The following is a 15349-nucleotide window of genomic DNA, read 5'->3' as shown; positions in this document are numbered from 1 at the left end:
TTACAGGGAAGTTCTCGAGCTTGGTTTTGAAGTATTCGATGTTCATTTTGTTCTCCTATGAGACAAAAGATAAGGAAATTTGGAGTAGTAGCAGGTAGAACATGACAAAAAGGAAATATATCTGTGGGAATCGGTCCCCTGTGGCAATGGCTCGGGCAAAACAAGAGAGGTGACAGGTAGAAAAAGAAAGGCGAAGGCGATTGGCCTTGCAAAAGTGAGTGTGCATGCATCGAGTCTTGTGGCGAGTTATGGATCTCATTGCCATATGAGAGATCCAGCGCCAGAGTCATAAGTCGTCGTGTTCGCTGCGCGTCCCATGAGCCCACGTCAACTCCGTAAAAGATCCGTCATAAGGCATTAGTTCAAAATTAAGGAAAGACATAGTCATTTGACATCATTTCAGCGAATGCACCGTGCCATAAGGCAAGCCCATTGTAGAGCGTACAAATCATCCCAACGCCGTCCCAGGCTTTTCGCATTCCAGACTTTTCATAAGAAGGCAAGGATAAGATTACAACCCTTTGCGAGGACGCGTAGACGTGATGTCGGTGTGACAACCAAGAACTCGCAAGGATTCCCAAACTCGTTTGTATAAAGGCGGGCGAGAAAGAGTCAGGCTGTGGTGAATGGTGCGATCGGATCGCTCCTCGCGGCAAAACGTACACATTTTCTCCCTCTCCGCGGAAAGTGAGGTTTCTGGGCTTGTAGACCGCTGGCGGCGGCGAGACTTGGCTTGGATCGCTGCGGCAGCAGTTGAACGGTCTATACCGTAGGTCTGTGATTTGGCACTGTTGCGCCGTGATCCAGGATGAACCAAAGAAGTGGTCGACGGTGCGACTAAGCGGAGGGTCTGATGAGCAGTTGGCCTCAAGATATCCTTGCCTGACCGAGTTTGAAGAGCAGTCTTCATAGAGCTTGACCAGCGCTCTGGAGGAGGAGGATCCGGCATTGTCGGAAACTTCTCTAGGGCTGCATTGTTCGCCGTATTGATTTGCAGCTTGGGTGTTGACTTTGCGACTCGCAATTGCACTCGACTGCGGACCTTCTTCAAGGTATCCATTGGCTTCCGAGAAAGCGACCTGGGGTCTGAATCCTCGGCGTCGGAGTCGGACTCCCAGACAGACTGCTCCGGATGCATTTCTGATGTGGAGGTGGAAGGCCTCTCTCTAATTGACGGTACTGGTGGTTGGCGATCAACTGAAGGTGATGGTGGTCCCGGACTAGGCACTGGGCTAGGACATTCATTCGCTGGAATGAACAACGCTTGATCGAAATGTGACCGATGGGGTTCCAGAGTGACCGGGTTAATAAGACTGGGGGGGGATATCATGGAAGGCTCGATGATCAGCCGGCTGGGTGGTTGCTTCTTAGACGGGTGCGCAGTGCTGGGGCGAGGGACTGGTGGTAGGGAAGGAAGGGGCTTTCCACGAAGGGATGACGCATCATAGTTTCTAGGCATAGTGATCGTTTCCGAAGAGGCGTTCGGAGGAGATGATGGCTCTGTGGGTATGGTTGCTTGAGAGTCATTCAAAGGCGTAGAGGAGTAAGGGTACGCGCGATTCAGAGTAGGCGCTTGTGCTTGCTTAAATGAACGGTAGAGTTGCTCCGTAGCTTTAAAGACCGGATCTGGGTAAATGGGAGATGAGTGATTGGAAGAGAATGAGCTGCTCGGAGTTAGGTCTGGGGTGGCCTCTGTCTGAGAGTCTCGCCACGACTGACCCCCGATTTCCTGCAGGCTCAGTTGATGTTCAAGTTCGACGGCAGACAGTGTAGAGCGATCAATGTTGGCTTGAGATTTGATAGTACGAGGGGCAGCAGGTGGGACCGCGGCGTCTTTGCCAGATTTCACGACAGACACCATAAAATATTTCTGAATGTCTTCACCCGATCTCGCATTGCGGAGGCCCTGTTGGCAAGATCCCCAGCTCGTGGTGTTGGTAAGAGAGTGTTCCAGGTAGAAGGGGTCAGGATTTGTCTCCTCGAGTAAGTCCGGGCCGCGAGGAGGATAGAAGGAAGACGCGCGTTTCTTCTGCGGCGACGGAGTTGGCGGTAGACCTATGGTGGTCTGCGATCTGTTCCGACTTTTCGGTAGAGCGTTCAGTTCGCCGGAATCTCGAGCGTATCCGTTAGCCATGGGCTGTGTTTTGACTGGTGGTCGTGACAGTGGAGCAAGCTGCAGTCATCAGAGTCTCCTGGTTCGAATAGGAACAAGAAGGGGGATGGGAGGTTCAAGAATGGGAATCCGGCGGGGTGAATAGGGAGCAGTTTATAGACGAGCAGGGGCCGAGCGGTGGCTAGCAAAGAGAGCCGCCGATGGCATGCCAGAGCAAGCATCGTGTAAACAAAGCTCGAGCACAGAGACGCGGCCTTACAGCTTCTCCTTCCCCAGGGATGGGTCGAGGCTGCTGCAAGGCGATCGCGTGCTGCAAGGAGGAGACGGAAGGAGATCCGCAGTTCTGCTTTCTGAATTCTGGAACTGCAGCAATGCAGTCGATGATTTCGAGCTGGGCTGGGCTGGGAGCAGGGCATGCAGTGATCTTTCTGCAGGCGCGAGATCTCAAGGGAACTCAGCAGTAGGTGGTGAGCACGGAGTAATACTCCCTTAATGTGAGAGATCAGACGCTCAGTCATCCCCGTCTCATCATTGAAGCTTGTCCACCTCCATCGCCAAAAGTACAAGGCACTGCTCGTGTGCCCTTAGATGCTCGCAGGACACGAAGCAGGAGGCCCGCATTCCCAAGTTCATTCCGGTTGCCGTGATACAAACTAGCAAAAGGCCAGAAATCAGGATCGCTGCACATCGGCACTTGCTGAGAGCCCTGCTTCAGCTGTAGCCTGTACGCTGATGTTTGCTCCAAACTGAATCTGACCTATCGCAAGACTTGCTTCTTTATTCTTCGATATTTGAAACCCGCCTGGTTCCCTGACGGATCATCCTAGTTTGAATAACTCCCGCCAATCGAGTAATTGCTAGAAGTACACAGAACACTGTGATTATGCAACTTTGAATCCTGAGATCCCAGTGGTCTGGCTCTATTTAGCTCGGGTCAAGGATTCCCTTGTCAGTCTGCTTGTCGAAGGTTTCTCTGAATGATCGAGATGGCGGAATCCGATGGGCTCATCGAGTCATGTCGTCTGGGATGGCATCAATAGTTTCGGCGTCCTGCCAGGGCCAGTATACAATCGAGTCGAGTTTGACATCGACGAGGCAGAGGTGCATCGGCCACATTCTTCAGCTGCAGGAGCCTGTAACTGTGAGCGGTTGTTGACATGCTCGACCCACCGGTTTATCATGCAGGATGATCCTCTGGTTGCATAAGGTACGGGAGCTCAATGTACGTACTTCTTGTTTGCGTTAGTGCTGGCCACTTGAGCTCTAGTAAAATGGCTAATTGCAAGTAGGTACTCACTGCTGCTGTTCCTAAGATCCAAAGTAAAGAGCTGTTCCCGGTTAAATTTGAGCCATTGGCACTGTAAGGCCGAAAATGTGGGATTGTGTGTACGACCAGGGTCTTGGTGTTCCCTAAGCGAGGAACTGCCCGTGACTGTGTAACCGGCCGTAGAAATCTACAAGGTTGCAACGCCGATTGGCTCTCGCCTAGATATTCCAGCTCAAGTTCAAGGATTTATATGTGCATAAATCACATTCGAGGTGTTGCACAGTCATATGTAAGTGGAACACGTCGCGGTTCCAAGAAGCTGGTGCCTATAGTGCTGCTATCTGGAGTCGGAGGGATTGGTCTGAAGTCTACAGGAGACAGCTCTTGAAACATGAACCACGTCTGGAATTGTTGCAAGTCATTCGTTATAGATAAGATGGAACATATACAAGTTATGGAGTAATGTGGTGGAAATGCTTTGGTGTTTCCCGGGAAAGCATAGCTACGTTAGGCAATATATTTTTGATACAACACTTTACTTCGAACGGAGCAACAACCCAAGCGACATTCGGAATAACATCAGCAATCAATTTTCATAATCGGGAGTAACTCACGTACTCTGATTTGCTATCTAAGTTGAGTCGAAGCTGACAGCTCGGAGTGTGATGTTACTGATGTATCAAATATCTATAGGATTTATAAATCTGACTCCCGCCACCACTCCGGATGCCCCGAATGCGCACGCCGCAGTACCACAATCGGAGCAGGGTTCGTTTCCCGGGATCTGCTTACCCCCAGGTCAGAAAAATACGAGCAATCCCATCTATGTCTTCTGGCCTGCATATAATCAAGATGCACCTTTCTTGTTATCCATGCTAAGGACCATGGCCATACAAAATGGATGTCGAAAGAGGTGGATCTTGTCTTTGTGCAGGCCAGAGGTGCACCTACCCTCACCTTGCAAGTGCACGGAGTAAGGTGTGAACGTCGAGAGCAGTCACTCGAGTTTACCGAGGATATGCGTGTAGTTCTATACGCATTTCCCGGAACAGAGAGCACTCTTACCTCAGGCAGAACATTCTTCAGCCATCTGATACATAGGTAACTGCATGGCCTCGCCTCAAACCGTAAAGGAAATGCCTAAAGGCGGCTCGCTTCACCGCCGGCTGCACTTCAGACATCCGCTGCCTCCACGTCTCGGGATGATGCGAGGGCTCCTTTTCGGAAGATCCCCCGGGGCGCAGAGAGCCCCAGCTCACATTCTTGAACATGTGGGTTCAGTGTTAGCCGCGAGACCGTACTTGAGGATGGCCTGATCGGGAGCACAGCGAGTTAACCCGATGGCGGGTGCGACTCGAACCTTGGTCCTTGAAGCCGATTGAAAGAGGAGAGGCTAACAACTCATTCCAAGAAAGACAGGGGCCCAGCTGATTCCAGGCACGAAAGAGGCTGAGGAGCGACACGGGTAGTAAGTTTCCGCGTTTGGTGGTGACTGGTGAGGACCAATGGCTGAGTGCTGGATGAGACATGCTCATGTAAGGAATCTGGTGAAGAGCGATGGAGGTTCCCGAAAAACGATCTCCCTGACGGAGCATAGACTTGTTGATTAGCGGATTTGCAATTGTCTTCGAGGGCAATTGCCGTGATCCGACTCTTTTGGCCTCTGTTTGGTGGTCGTGGGTGATGAGGTTGGAAGACCCGCACTCCTTGTACTGGCACTTAGATGAGGTTGATGAAGGGGCCTTGGCCGGTCAAAAGAAACAAAACTCGGGTCTAATTGTGATTGCCCTTGAGCAGACGATATTCCAAATCTCTGACGTATACTCCAACTATATGGCCAGAAATTCTAGGGTCCAGACCCCAAAGCCCAGACCTTGCTAGGGTAGGTAGAGACTAGAGAGACGTTGTGCTTTCAGGAAAACCCCACGTCCTAAGCGTAGGCATTAGCATAATATGCACAGTTGAAACAGAGTAATTGGGTAGAATTATAATACAAAGGACAAACAGCATCAACTAACCCGACTGGATGCATTAATTGCCAGCTCATCAGGCCGAATTGACTACTGTATGTATCGACGAGGACATGGTCGTCAGGATGACTGGGGCATCCCTCTGGATAATGTAATCCTCGTAGGATCATTCAGACTCTGCCGTGTTCAGACATCATCGCCTCATCCTCAGCCGTGTCCAGCTTCCGTGCGTTCGGCGACTGACCTGGAGAGGTAAGGTAGGCCGGTCCTTGCTGGGCCCTAATCAAGGCCCAATCCACCAGCTCTTGCTATATCTCGTTATATAAAGGAAAACCGTTAAGATTCAACCAGAAATTGATGAAGCGATAAGACTCGCAGCCTGATGAGTCGAGTCCGTTATTGAATGTTCAGCCTCCCAAAAGAAGGTCTCACCCTCTCCAACGATAATTTGTTACGCGTAAAATACACGTCCCAAGCGCGTTAATCGGGCAGATTTTGCAGTGTCCCGGCCCAATCTTACCGAGGTACGTGACGGACGTTACCGAGTCTCTACTCCAAGCCTCCAACAAATACAATCCAACTTGTCTTGCTCGCCCCAATTTCTCCTCTCACTTCCCAGCATCTCCATACTTGAAATCGCGGTGTGCTCGCGCCTTTCCTTCGCGCGTCAGGCCATTGAGCTCATCAGCTCTGCTCTATGACCACTACGGGCTTCCCCGAGTGCTCGTTGTGGTCTAGGAGCAGGAGCCCGTCTTTGTACTCCCAGCCATCGCAATTCCGGACGGGGACGCTCACTATTCGCCCAGCCACTGCACGACTCCCGTCCTTGCTCGGGGCGCCCAGCGCTGTCCTCTCCTTCGAGGTCTCTAGGGGACCCTTTCTTCACTTTTTCTATCTTTGATCCATTGCTCCGTACTTTATACCCACATTCCGGGCCCGTCGATTCTTCGCTTAGTTGCTCGTCTCTTGAACCGGCCCAGCAGAACAGAGACTGACAGCCTTCAATTGGAAAGTGTCATTGAATTGCGTCAGGCTGTTCGGCATTCCGAGGCTTAATCCTCACGTTGTCGTCACGTCTGCCTCCAACACAACGTACCTCAGCGGTGCATCACCAATTCCTCCGTACCCTTGACGAGACCTACGACGTTCACGACCCTTCTACGTTCACGACCCAATCGCAGCAACGCCAGCAGCAGGCTGCTCCTAATCCTGCTTCTAATCCTGCTTCTAATCCCACTAATTACCCGCTTCATCGCACTTCTACCGCTCTCGACAACCACCCGCGAACCTTACGGAGAACCTCGCGATATTCCCCCCGACGACCCGGCTCGGTAGATGCATCGGGACGCCCTTTTCATATAGAGCAGACGATCCCGGTAATTGTCCGACCTGCCTCCGAACACACCCGCGACGTAGCCGCGCCGCGCCCAGCGCCGTCGGTGACAAGAACAGAGGGCGAGGATAGTGATTCCGCGCTCGACGATAGTCTTCAGACTGGGAACGGGAGTTATTGGCCTCGCAGATCCACACGCGTTTCTCCTGGGACCGCGTCCGCGATACTCTGGACTTTAGAGGAGGCCATTCGCAAACCGTTTCCATTTACCCCCGATTGGGACGAAGTGAATGCTTCCATGTCGGACTTAGCAGGTGGTCCCAGCGTACCTGGGTTTGGAGGAAACGGCCGGAGCCAAAATGGAGCTTCCCGGGCGGCCCAAGGACCAATTCCGGTCAACCCACACGCTGCCAGCGGTGTGCGTACGCCCACGGATATCATGAGGCAGCGGCGTGATAGAGAAGCTCGCAAAAAAGCGGAACAAGAAGCAAAAGATCGGGAGCAAGAGGAGGCTGAGCGCAAGCGGCTACAGCAGGAGCAAGCCAAAGCCCAGGCTGCCCAGCCCTACCCTGCTGGCGTTGCTGGCGAAAGACCGACGCAGCGAAGAGCTGCACCGAGAGCCCCAGCTGGGCCGGAGCCTCGCACTACGTCTAACATCCCCGGACCATCCCCAACGAGCCCTCGTCGGCCGGACGCTCCCGCCAGTGCGTCTCAACCCAGGCAACCTGCTGCTGCTGGGTTTGCACCGCAGCAAGCGCCTCAGCCGGTCCCGCCGCAAACCTCGCAGTCCAAGCTTCCCTCCCAACAATCTCAAGGCCCGACAGCCGCACCACAGCAGCCCCAACAGCCTCGACGCCCTGGTTTTCCTCATGCATTTGAACGGTGGGAGACGCTCTCGTCTCACTGGGAAGGACTGACCAGCTACTGGATTCGCAAGCTTGAACAAAACAACGAGGCACTCGAGCGGGACCCTCTCAGCCAGCAGATGGCGCGCCAAGTTACCGACCTCAGTGCCGCTGGTGCCAATCTCTTCCATGCCGTTGTGGAGCTGCAGCGCCTGCGCGCATCATCCGAGCGAAAGTTTCAGCGATGGTTCTTTGATACGCGCGCCGAGCAAGAACGATCCAAGGAGCTGCAGGGTGAACTAGAAAGACAAATTCAGACCGAACGACAGGCCCGCACGGAGGCGATGGCTTCTGTTCAAAAGGCGGAGGGCGACAAAACCCGTATGGAGGATCTGCTCAAAGAAATGCGCCGCGAACTCCAGATCTCGAAAGACGAAGCTCGCCGTGCCTGGGAGGAACTTGGCCGTCGCGAACAAGAAGAGCGGGAACGCACAAACTCCCTCCGCAACGGAGAGCCTACTCTGGTTGGCGGAGTGCAGGTGGTTCCAATGATTGCAGGGCTTCCTCGTCGGGACCCGGCACGCCCTCCGACCAGGGAAGGCCCTTACACTGGAGGTGAATCGAAGCCGACGGAGGACCTGTACGGAGATACCCCGGTTTCGCCTGTTGGGACCGATCCATTCATGGAAGGGCAGAGGCTCCACGAGTCCGATGTACAAAGTTACCCACAGGCGCCGGCTCCTCCTACCACCGGTGCCCAGAGCCAAGGACATTATGCTAGCTATTACGAGCCAGAGAGTACCTATCCCCCTCGCACCGCTGCGGGCCACGAATCCAGCTTAGCAAGCAGTGAGCCTGGGGACGACTATGGATATCAGCAAAACCCGCAGAGCCGCCATCAGGCCTACCCTCGGTCAGAAGAGAGCGACGACTACGAGCAGGCGTCGCTTGAGGACAGCGAAGGCGGGTACGTGGCAAGTACTATGCCTCCAACGTCTGGATCTATGTACGCGGGTTACGAGCAGTCGGTCGACTACAGCGGATCTGGCTGGGGCGTCGGTTCTGGATGGGAATCTGTTACTCCTCGTCATCGCCATCCGACGCGCCTTAGCGATGTCCTGGAAGAGGAGGAGCCCAGGACGACCCCTAGCCGTGCAAGCCGCGCCAGCCAGGCGAGCAGGAGTGTACAGTGAGCTCCGACTGCTACATGAGATTTCTTTTCTTTTTGGTTTCCATCATATTTCTGCGATTGGTCACATGCGGGTTTATTTGTCTTTTCCTTCATTTTCTTTCTGTTTCTTGCCGCGATACTCCAGCTGCGTTTGTTTTCAGTCAGTCAGTTGTCTTCGTCATGGTTTCAGCACATAGACTCGGAGCAGGAAGCGGGAGTAATCTGTAATTCTAGTGATGATACGACCGTGGATATACGCCTCAATAAAAGTCTTCTGCAAATACGTACAGTAGGCCTTGCCGATTCACGGTTCGCAGCCTAAGGCAGCCATCTGCAAACCACCATCCCCTCACCAGTCCAACTCCGATGCCCGCACTCACCAGCATCCCCTTAACACCGCAACCCAATCCACAATGTCGTCCCGAACCGACGAACCTCAATCGCAAGCGCTCGCACAATCCTCAACCGACCCCCTCCCACCCCACCTCGACCCAAACACCTACCCGCGAACCCTCAGCACAGCCCACGAAGCCACTAACGCGCCCATCCACCTCGAACTAACCTACGCGCCCCTCTCCCCGGACACCGCACTAGCACACATCTCCTCGCCCGCCAGCGGCGCAAACATCCTCTTCCTCGGCACAACACGGGACACATTCGACGACCGGCCCGTCGCGCGCCTCTCATATACATCGTACCCGGCGCTAGCGCTCAAATCACTACAGAAGATCGCCGTGGAGGCGGTGGAGAAGTTTGGGCTGAATGGTGTTTACATCGCGCATCGGCTGGGTGAGGTGCCGGTTTCGCAGGCGAGTATTGTTGTTGCGGTGGGGGCGGGGCATAGGGGGGAGGCGTGGAGGGGGGCGGAGTGGGTGCTTGAGGTTGTGAAGGAGAGGGTTGAGGTTTGGAAACGCGAGGAGTTTGTGGATGGGGGGATGGAGTGGAGGGAGAATCGGGAGAGGGATGGGTTTGGGAATTTGATGGGGAAGAAGGAGGCGGATGGGTCGGTGTGATTGGATTGGAGAGCTATGGTACAGTACATGGCTTGACTTCGAATATTATGGATACATGGATGGCTGTATAAGGAGAGATGGTGGGGGACAACAGTCTAGTCCTCCTTCAAGGGCTTCCCTTCTCGCTTCCAGTCGTTGATATGCTGCATAATTGTCTTCGTTGCGGACTCGGGGGTGTCTTGTCGTCCGATACACTCGACGAAGTCGCCCTCGGGATCTACCACATCATACCGTGTTAGCATCAGGGTTCCGCAACGGAAGACCAAAGGCAAACTCACCCATCAGGTAGAAGTAAATACTGTGATCAACCAAATAGTCCTCGCCAGGCTTCACATCGCGCGGCGTGCTGAAGTACACCCGGTACGCCTTGCAGACCTGCTTCACCTGGTCGTATGTCCCCGTCAAGCCGACAATATCCTTGTGGAACTCCTGCAAGTAGTTGTGCAGCACCTCGGGCGTGTCGCGTACGGGATCGCATGTAATGAAGACAGGAACGAAGATGTTCTCGCCCTTGTTGGCCTCCTTCACTTGGTCAATAATCTCAGCCATCTTGTCGAGCTCGTCGGGGCAGATATCGGGGCAGTGCGTGAAGCCGAAGTAGACCTAGATAGGACGAATCAATCAGTCAACTGTATGGCTCGGGCTAAAAGAGACCGGGATCGGGGAGTCATACAAAAGAATACTTCCCCTTCAAGTCCTCCTCAGTAAAGGTGTTTCCATTCAGGTCCTTCAGCACAAAAGGCCCGCCGACCTTTGGCCTTCCGACACCTTTGCTCATCTCCGCAATCCGCTTCCGCTCCAACCGGTCCTTCTCAACGCGGAAGTAGACGATCATTCCGGCGCCGGTGAGGACGAACAGCAACGCAGCCTTCCAAGAGAATGGACCCGTGTTGTTGCGCTGGCGGAGCTGGCCCATTGTGCGCGCTTTCGGGCGGCCCGGTGTTGTTGAGAAGGGCTGCCATTGTGTGCGGAGTGGTGTTGTGAATCGGGGGATGTTTTGTGAGAGCTGAATGCGGGATTGGGAGGCGAGGAACGACGGCCGGGTTGAGCGGGCAATAGGCCGCGTGATAGATCGGAGTGGTACGGACATTGTGGCAGTTGTATTGTGCGATTGAGCGGCTAGTCTTGAAGTGAAGCTTTTCTGAGTTGCGGGATCTCCAGATGCGCTGATCGGGATTTGTTGTTTCCTGAGGCAGAAATGCAAGTCACGTGGATATGGTTCGGTCGTCCAACGAAGGCCTCATCAGATTCATCTACGCCGTACGCCTCAAGTGATGATGAGAAGACAGGTCTTCATGGGCACATCCATTGCTCTTTTAATGCTTCATTCATGTAGCCCGTACCCAGCGAGCAGTTCTCTCATCCGGGCCGTGTATCTAGGCTAAGTCTATTTTAGCAAAATCACGACCGCCTCGTACGGTCGCAGTGTCCATTGACCACCTGAGAATCTCTCCCGCGATGCGCCTGCAGTGCCATATGTGTCTAGAAGTACCTCTTTAACTTGATCAACATTGTGTGCTGCGGCATCCCATGCCAAATCGTTGTCTGTCCAGTTCGCCAACACCAAGGCCTGCGACGTGTCGTATGCCCGAGTGTAGGCGTAGACCTCCTGGTTATCACGGTCGACAAGCTTGTAGTTGCCATACACGAAGATATCGAGATACGTCTTCCTGAGCTTTAGGACTTCTGACCAGTAGTGATAAAGGGATTGGGGATCCTTGACTTGGTCTGCCGCGTTGACTCGAGTGTACTCTGGGTTAACAGACATCCAAGGCTTTACGTTTGGCCCGGTGAATCCACCATTGGGCTCAGCTGACCACTGCACTGGTGTGCGAGCGTTGTCACGGGATTTCTTCTGGTATTCCTGTCGGGCAATCTTCTGTGCTTCGGTGTCTGTCGGCTTGTGTTCCAGCAAACTGAGATAGTTAGCACTGCTTTGTTTCAAGGAAGAGAACCATACCCCTTCCAGTGGTTCAGACAGTCAATGTCCTTGTATTCGCCCATGTCCCATTCAATAGGAACGTTGCCCATGCCTATCTCCTGACCTTGATAGATGAACGGAGATCCCGCATGCAGGGCCAGAACGGTGGCCAGCATCTTCCCGGCCGCCGGCCGAAGAGCTTGAGGCGGGTTGACGTAGCGGTCAATCGATCGAGGCTGGTCGTGGTTCTCCCAGTACAGAGCATTCCAGCCGCCGTTGTTGTACATGAACACTTGCCAGCGCTCGAAGAAGGCCTTGAGGTCCGTGAGTTTCCAGCTCCCAGGCTTGAACTTGTTGCCCCATGGAGCGTGGTCAATGTCGACGTGCTCAAAGTTGAAGATCATGTTGATCTCGTTCCGGTCGTAGCGAACCGCTTTCAGCACTTCATCGGTATCTTTCACGAAAGGCATCTCACCGACGCTGAAGGCGTCATATTCTTTGAGTATCTTGCCAATACCTTGTAAGTATTCGTGCAGACGAGGCCCATTCGCGTAGTACCTGTCACCCCATTGCCATATGGCGTCCGGATCCTGGTTGGGTGCGTCGGGGAATCCCTGATCTTTACTGATAAAGTTGATGACATCCATGCGGAAGCCATCAGCTCCTTTGTCCAGCCAAAAACGCACAATATCGTGGACTGCCTTTCGAACGGCGGGGTTCTCCCAGTTCAAGTCGGGCTGTTCGACGGCGTATAGATGCAGGTAATATTCCCCCGTCGGCTCGTCAAATTCCCAAGCGCTTCCTATTCACGTTAGCACTCTGCGTTATGTACGGAAACCAAAAGTTAGCACCTTGAAAGTGTGATACCCAATTGTTCGGGGGCTGGCGATTCCCGTTCTCATCGTAGCGAGGTGGCCGCCAGACATACCAGTCGCGGAACTCGCTATCCTTCGAGCTCCGCGACTTCTTGAACCAATCATGCTGATCACTGGTATGGTTCACGACTAGATCCATGAGAAGCTTCATACCCCTCTCGTGACAGCCCTGAATGAGCTTCTCAACGTCCGCGACCGTGCCATATTCCTCTGCGATGCTGTAGTAGTCCGCAATGTCGTATCCCATGTCCACTTGGGGGGATTTGTACGACGGACATAGCCAAACAATGTCGACTCCGAGGTCCCGAATGTAGTCGAGCTTTGAGACTATTCCTGGAATGTCGCCAATGCCATCGTCGTTAGAGTCTTTGTAGGAAGCGGGCCAAATCTGATAGACAGAGCTTTCCTTCCACCAAGCACGATGGATCTCGTTAGGGGGCTTGACAGGTGTCGAACTCATGTTGCTCACGTAGACTAGTTGTAGGGATTGACTCGAGCAATTGATGTCGTGAAGAAAAGTAGGACGAAGTATGCCGCAGGTCGCGGCAGGAGGGGTAACGTGGGGTAGCCATGTGAGAGAGCGGAGACGTCTTACGGAGTGTCGTAAACTGCCAGCTGTCCAGCTGTCGTTGCTTTAAAGTCAATACTCAGAAGCCAGTGAAACAGTCGATATTGGCCCACTGGCTACTTGAGAAGCTTGAGAAGGATCAGGCCAGTCTTCGAATTGACGAGAGAGGCATTGTTTGAATGCTGCTGATAGTGACGTCATATGCATCCGCGAAGTGCGAGGAGCTTTATGGAGATTGGAAACAGGTAGTAGACAAGCAAAACAGTACAGCAGCACATAATAGTTTCAGACGAAAGCAATAATTGAAGTCCCTGTAGATAGCTCCTTGACTCTGAGTCTGAGTCGAAAACGGAATGGAGCTTGGCCTCAGCTGACATTCCGGATGCGGCAAGTATGGCGCTCCAGGCAAGCTTTGGCCAATGACAGGGTGGAACTGGACCCTGTGGTCTAAAAATACAAGAGTGGGTCAGCGAGAGTCTGTTCCTGGCCGGTGCCTGAAGCCACCGTTCTCCTGTCTCAGCCGCTTTCTACCATAGTTGATCAGTCCAGCATTGCCTTCGCCCGGAATGTGAGGGCAACGCATTTGGCAGGCGATGCTGTGGGTTGCATAATTTGCTGCCCCAAGTTATTCAAAAGGATGGCAGCAAAAGCGCTCCTCAAAAGTGTCGATCCCTGTCGATTGACTCGATTCTTGCAGCCATGACTACGATGACCCGCAGGAACTTCAAGCTGATAAAGACGGCTGTCGCGTTATTCTGCGCGTGTGTGACTCTTACCTTTCTATTCAACAACAGGCAGGATGGCTATCAGTCGACCAGAAAGTTGATCCACGCCGGTCGGTCTCGCCTAGAGAATGTGATGTTTGAGCGGATCAAAAATGAGACTTTGGGGGTGCGCTGCCAGCCTACCAATTCATGCCAAGTATATAATACTGACAGCCTGCAGTTTCAGCATATTTATGCCATTGGCCTTAAGGAGCGCACAGACAAGCATGATTCACTCACATTGGCCGCCTCGGCAACAGGGATGAATGTCGAATGGCTGGAAGGCGTTCGGCCTGGCGATGTATCCCAAAAGGCTCTACCGCCGGTACGTCCTCATTGTATTCATCGCGATACTTACTTACGCGACTAGGGGATGGACCATCCAGATATCCCATATACAGCCGTTTTGTGCTGGCGTGCGCACATGAATGCATTACGCAGGTAGGCGTCCTGTTGCACTGGCAATGAAGTTTACTAACAAGGACAGCGTTGTCGACAACAAGTATGCGACGGCTCTCATCATGGAAGACGATGCAGACTGGGATGTCACAATCAGGCCCCAGCTGCGCGAGATCGCCCGCGGAGTCCGGGAGCTCTCCAACAACCAACAGGCCTCGAGGAAAGAACCGTATGGCACCAACTGGGACCTCCTCTGGGTTGGCGGGTGCGCCACTCTGCAGGGCAAAAATGAAACTGATCTGTACATGATACCCGACGACCCTACCACCCCCAGTCTCGACCGTCGTGGTCCGTGGGGAGGTCCCATCGGGCCACACGAGGATTGGAGAAACCAGCATTCGGAGGTCTCTATGGATTCTACGCGATTCGTCTACCGGGCAGACTCTGGCTGCTGCCTGTATGGATACGCGGTGACATATGAAGGAGCCCGCAAGATCCTTGCGGCTCTTTCCCTGGAGCGGAGCGCGGAGGTAGACAATTCGCTGGGCGATCTCTGTGGAGGTTACTTCGGGCGGCGCCAGATCCGGTGTTTCGGAGTGTATCCGAACGTCATTGGTACTTTCAAGCCGGCAGGGCCGAGCTCGCGTCATTCGGACATCCAGAACTATAGTACAACAGGGTGGGTGGACGCGGCGTCGTTCAACATGGTGTACAGCACGAGGATGAACCTGCAGCGGCTGCTTGCGGGGGAGGAGACGGTGTATTCGCAGTGGAACACCTCGTTTGTGCCATGGTCCAAGAGCGAGGTCAAGCCGCGAGAGGTGCAGATTCCGCGGGGGTATTTGCTGCGGGGATAGCTGCATTCATCAATCTGTCTTAATCAACCAACCACATTAATATAATGTAACATAAAAGGTCGAGTCGACCAGTGCAACCCCGAGTCCCCGGAACGCCAGGAACAAGACGAACAAGAGCCAGCCCTGTGACCCACCGTGACTTACCTTGGACCCTCTTTTGACAAGAAAAGTCGGCCTGTGATCGATCCGGATCGCTCTGAAAGTTGATGTGTCAGCGCTGCCACGGAGACCGCAGCCAATGGGGACGCTCGCT

General features: G+C 53.6%; 5 protein-coding genes across 5 annotated transcripts; 2 read left to right on the top strand and 3 right to left on the bottom strand.

Moving 5' to 3' along the window:
- Positions 1-511: 511 nt before the first annotated feature.
- On the bottom strand, positions 512-2134 carry DSM5745_02913 (uncharacterized protein; the record flags this gene model as incomplete). Its single annotated transcript, XM_026744929.1, has 1 exon — positions 512-2134. The coding sequence occupies one exon, from the start codon at positions 2132-2134 to the stop codon at positions 512-514; it is 1623 nt and encodes a 540-aa protein (XP_026605795.1).
- Positions 2135-7122: 4988 nt separating this feature from the next.
- DSM5745_02912 (uncharacterized protein) lies at positions 7123-8678 on the top strand (the record flags this gene model as incomplete). Its single annotated transcript, XM_026744928.1, has 2 exons — positions 7123-8495; positions 8654-8678. 2 exons carry the CDS (start codon positions 7123-7125, stop codon positions 8676-8678), a joined length of 1398 nt encoding a protein of 465 aa, XP_026605794.1.
- A 1129-nt stretch (positions 8679-9807) lies between these two features.
- Positions 9808-10802, bottom strand: DSM5745_02911 (SCO family protein; the record flags this gene model as incomplete). Its single annotated transcript, XM_026744927.1, has 3 exons — positions 9808-9929; positions 9991-10315; positions 10386-10802. The coding sequence occupies 3 exons, from the start codon at positions 10800-10802 to the stop codon at positions 9808-9810; spliced, it is 864 nt and encodes a 287-aa protein (XP_026605793.1).
- Positions 10803-11099: 297 nt separating this feature from the next.
- On the bottom strand, positions 11100-12968 carry DSM5745_02910 (glycoside hydrolase family 13 protein; the record flags this gene model as incomplete). Its single annotated transcript, XM_026744926.1, has 3 exons — positions 11100-11628; positions 11673-12435; positions 12485-12968. 3 exons carry the CDS (start codon positions 12966-12968, stop codon positions 11100-11102), a joined length of 1776 nt encoding a protein of 591 aa, XP_026605792.1.
- An 807-nt stretch (positions 12969-13775) lies between these two features.
- Positions 13776-15096, top strand: DSM5745_02909 (uncharacterized protein; the record flags this gene model as incomplete). The annotated part of the gene is made up of 4 exons (XM_026744925.1): positions 13776-13967; positions 14022-14165; positions 14211-14281; positions 14328-15096. The coding sequence occupies 4 exons, from the start codon at positions 13776-13778 to the stop codon at positions 15094-15096; spliced, it is 1176 nt and encodes a 391-aa protein (XP_026605791.1).
- Positions 15097-15349: the final 253 nt, after the last annotated feature.

The sequence above is a fragment of the Aspergillus mulundensis genome, assembly GCF_003369625.1.
Source record: "Aspergillus mulundensis strain DSM 5745 chromosome Unknown scaffold_2, whole genome shotgun sequence".
Lineage (NCBI taxonomy): Eukaryota > Fungi > Ascomycota > Eurotiomycetes > Eurotiales > Aspergillaceae > Aspergillus > Aspergillus mulundensis.
The sequence above is the reverse complement of the archived record's forward strand: the minus strand, read 5'-3'. Positions and strand labels throughout refer to the sequence as shown.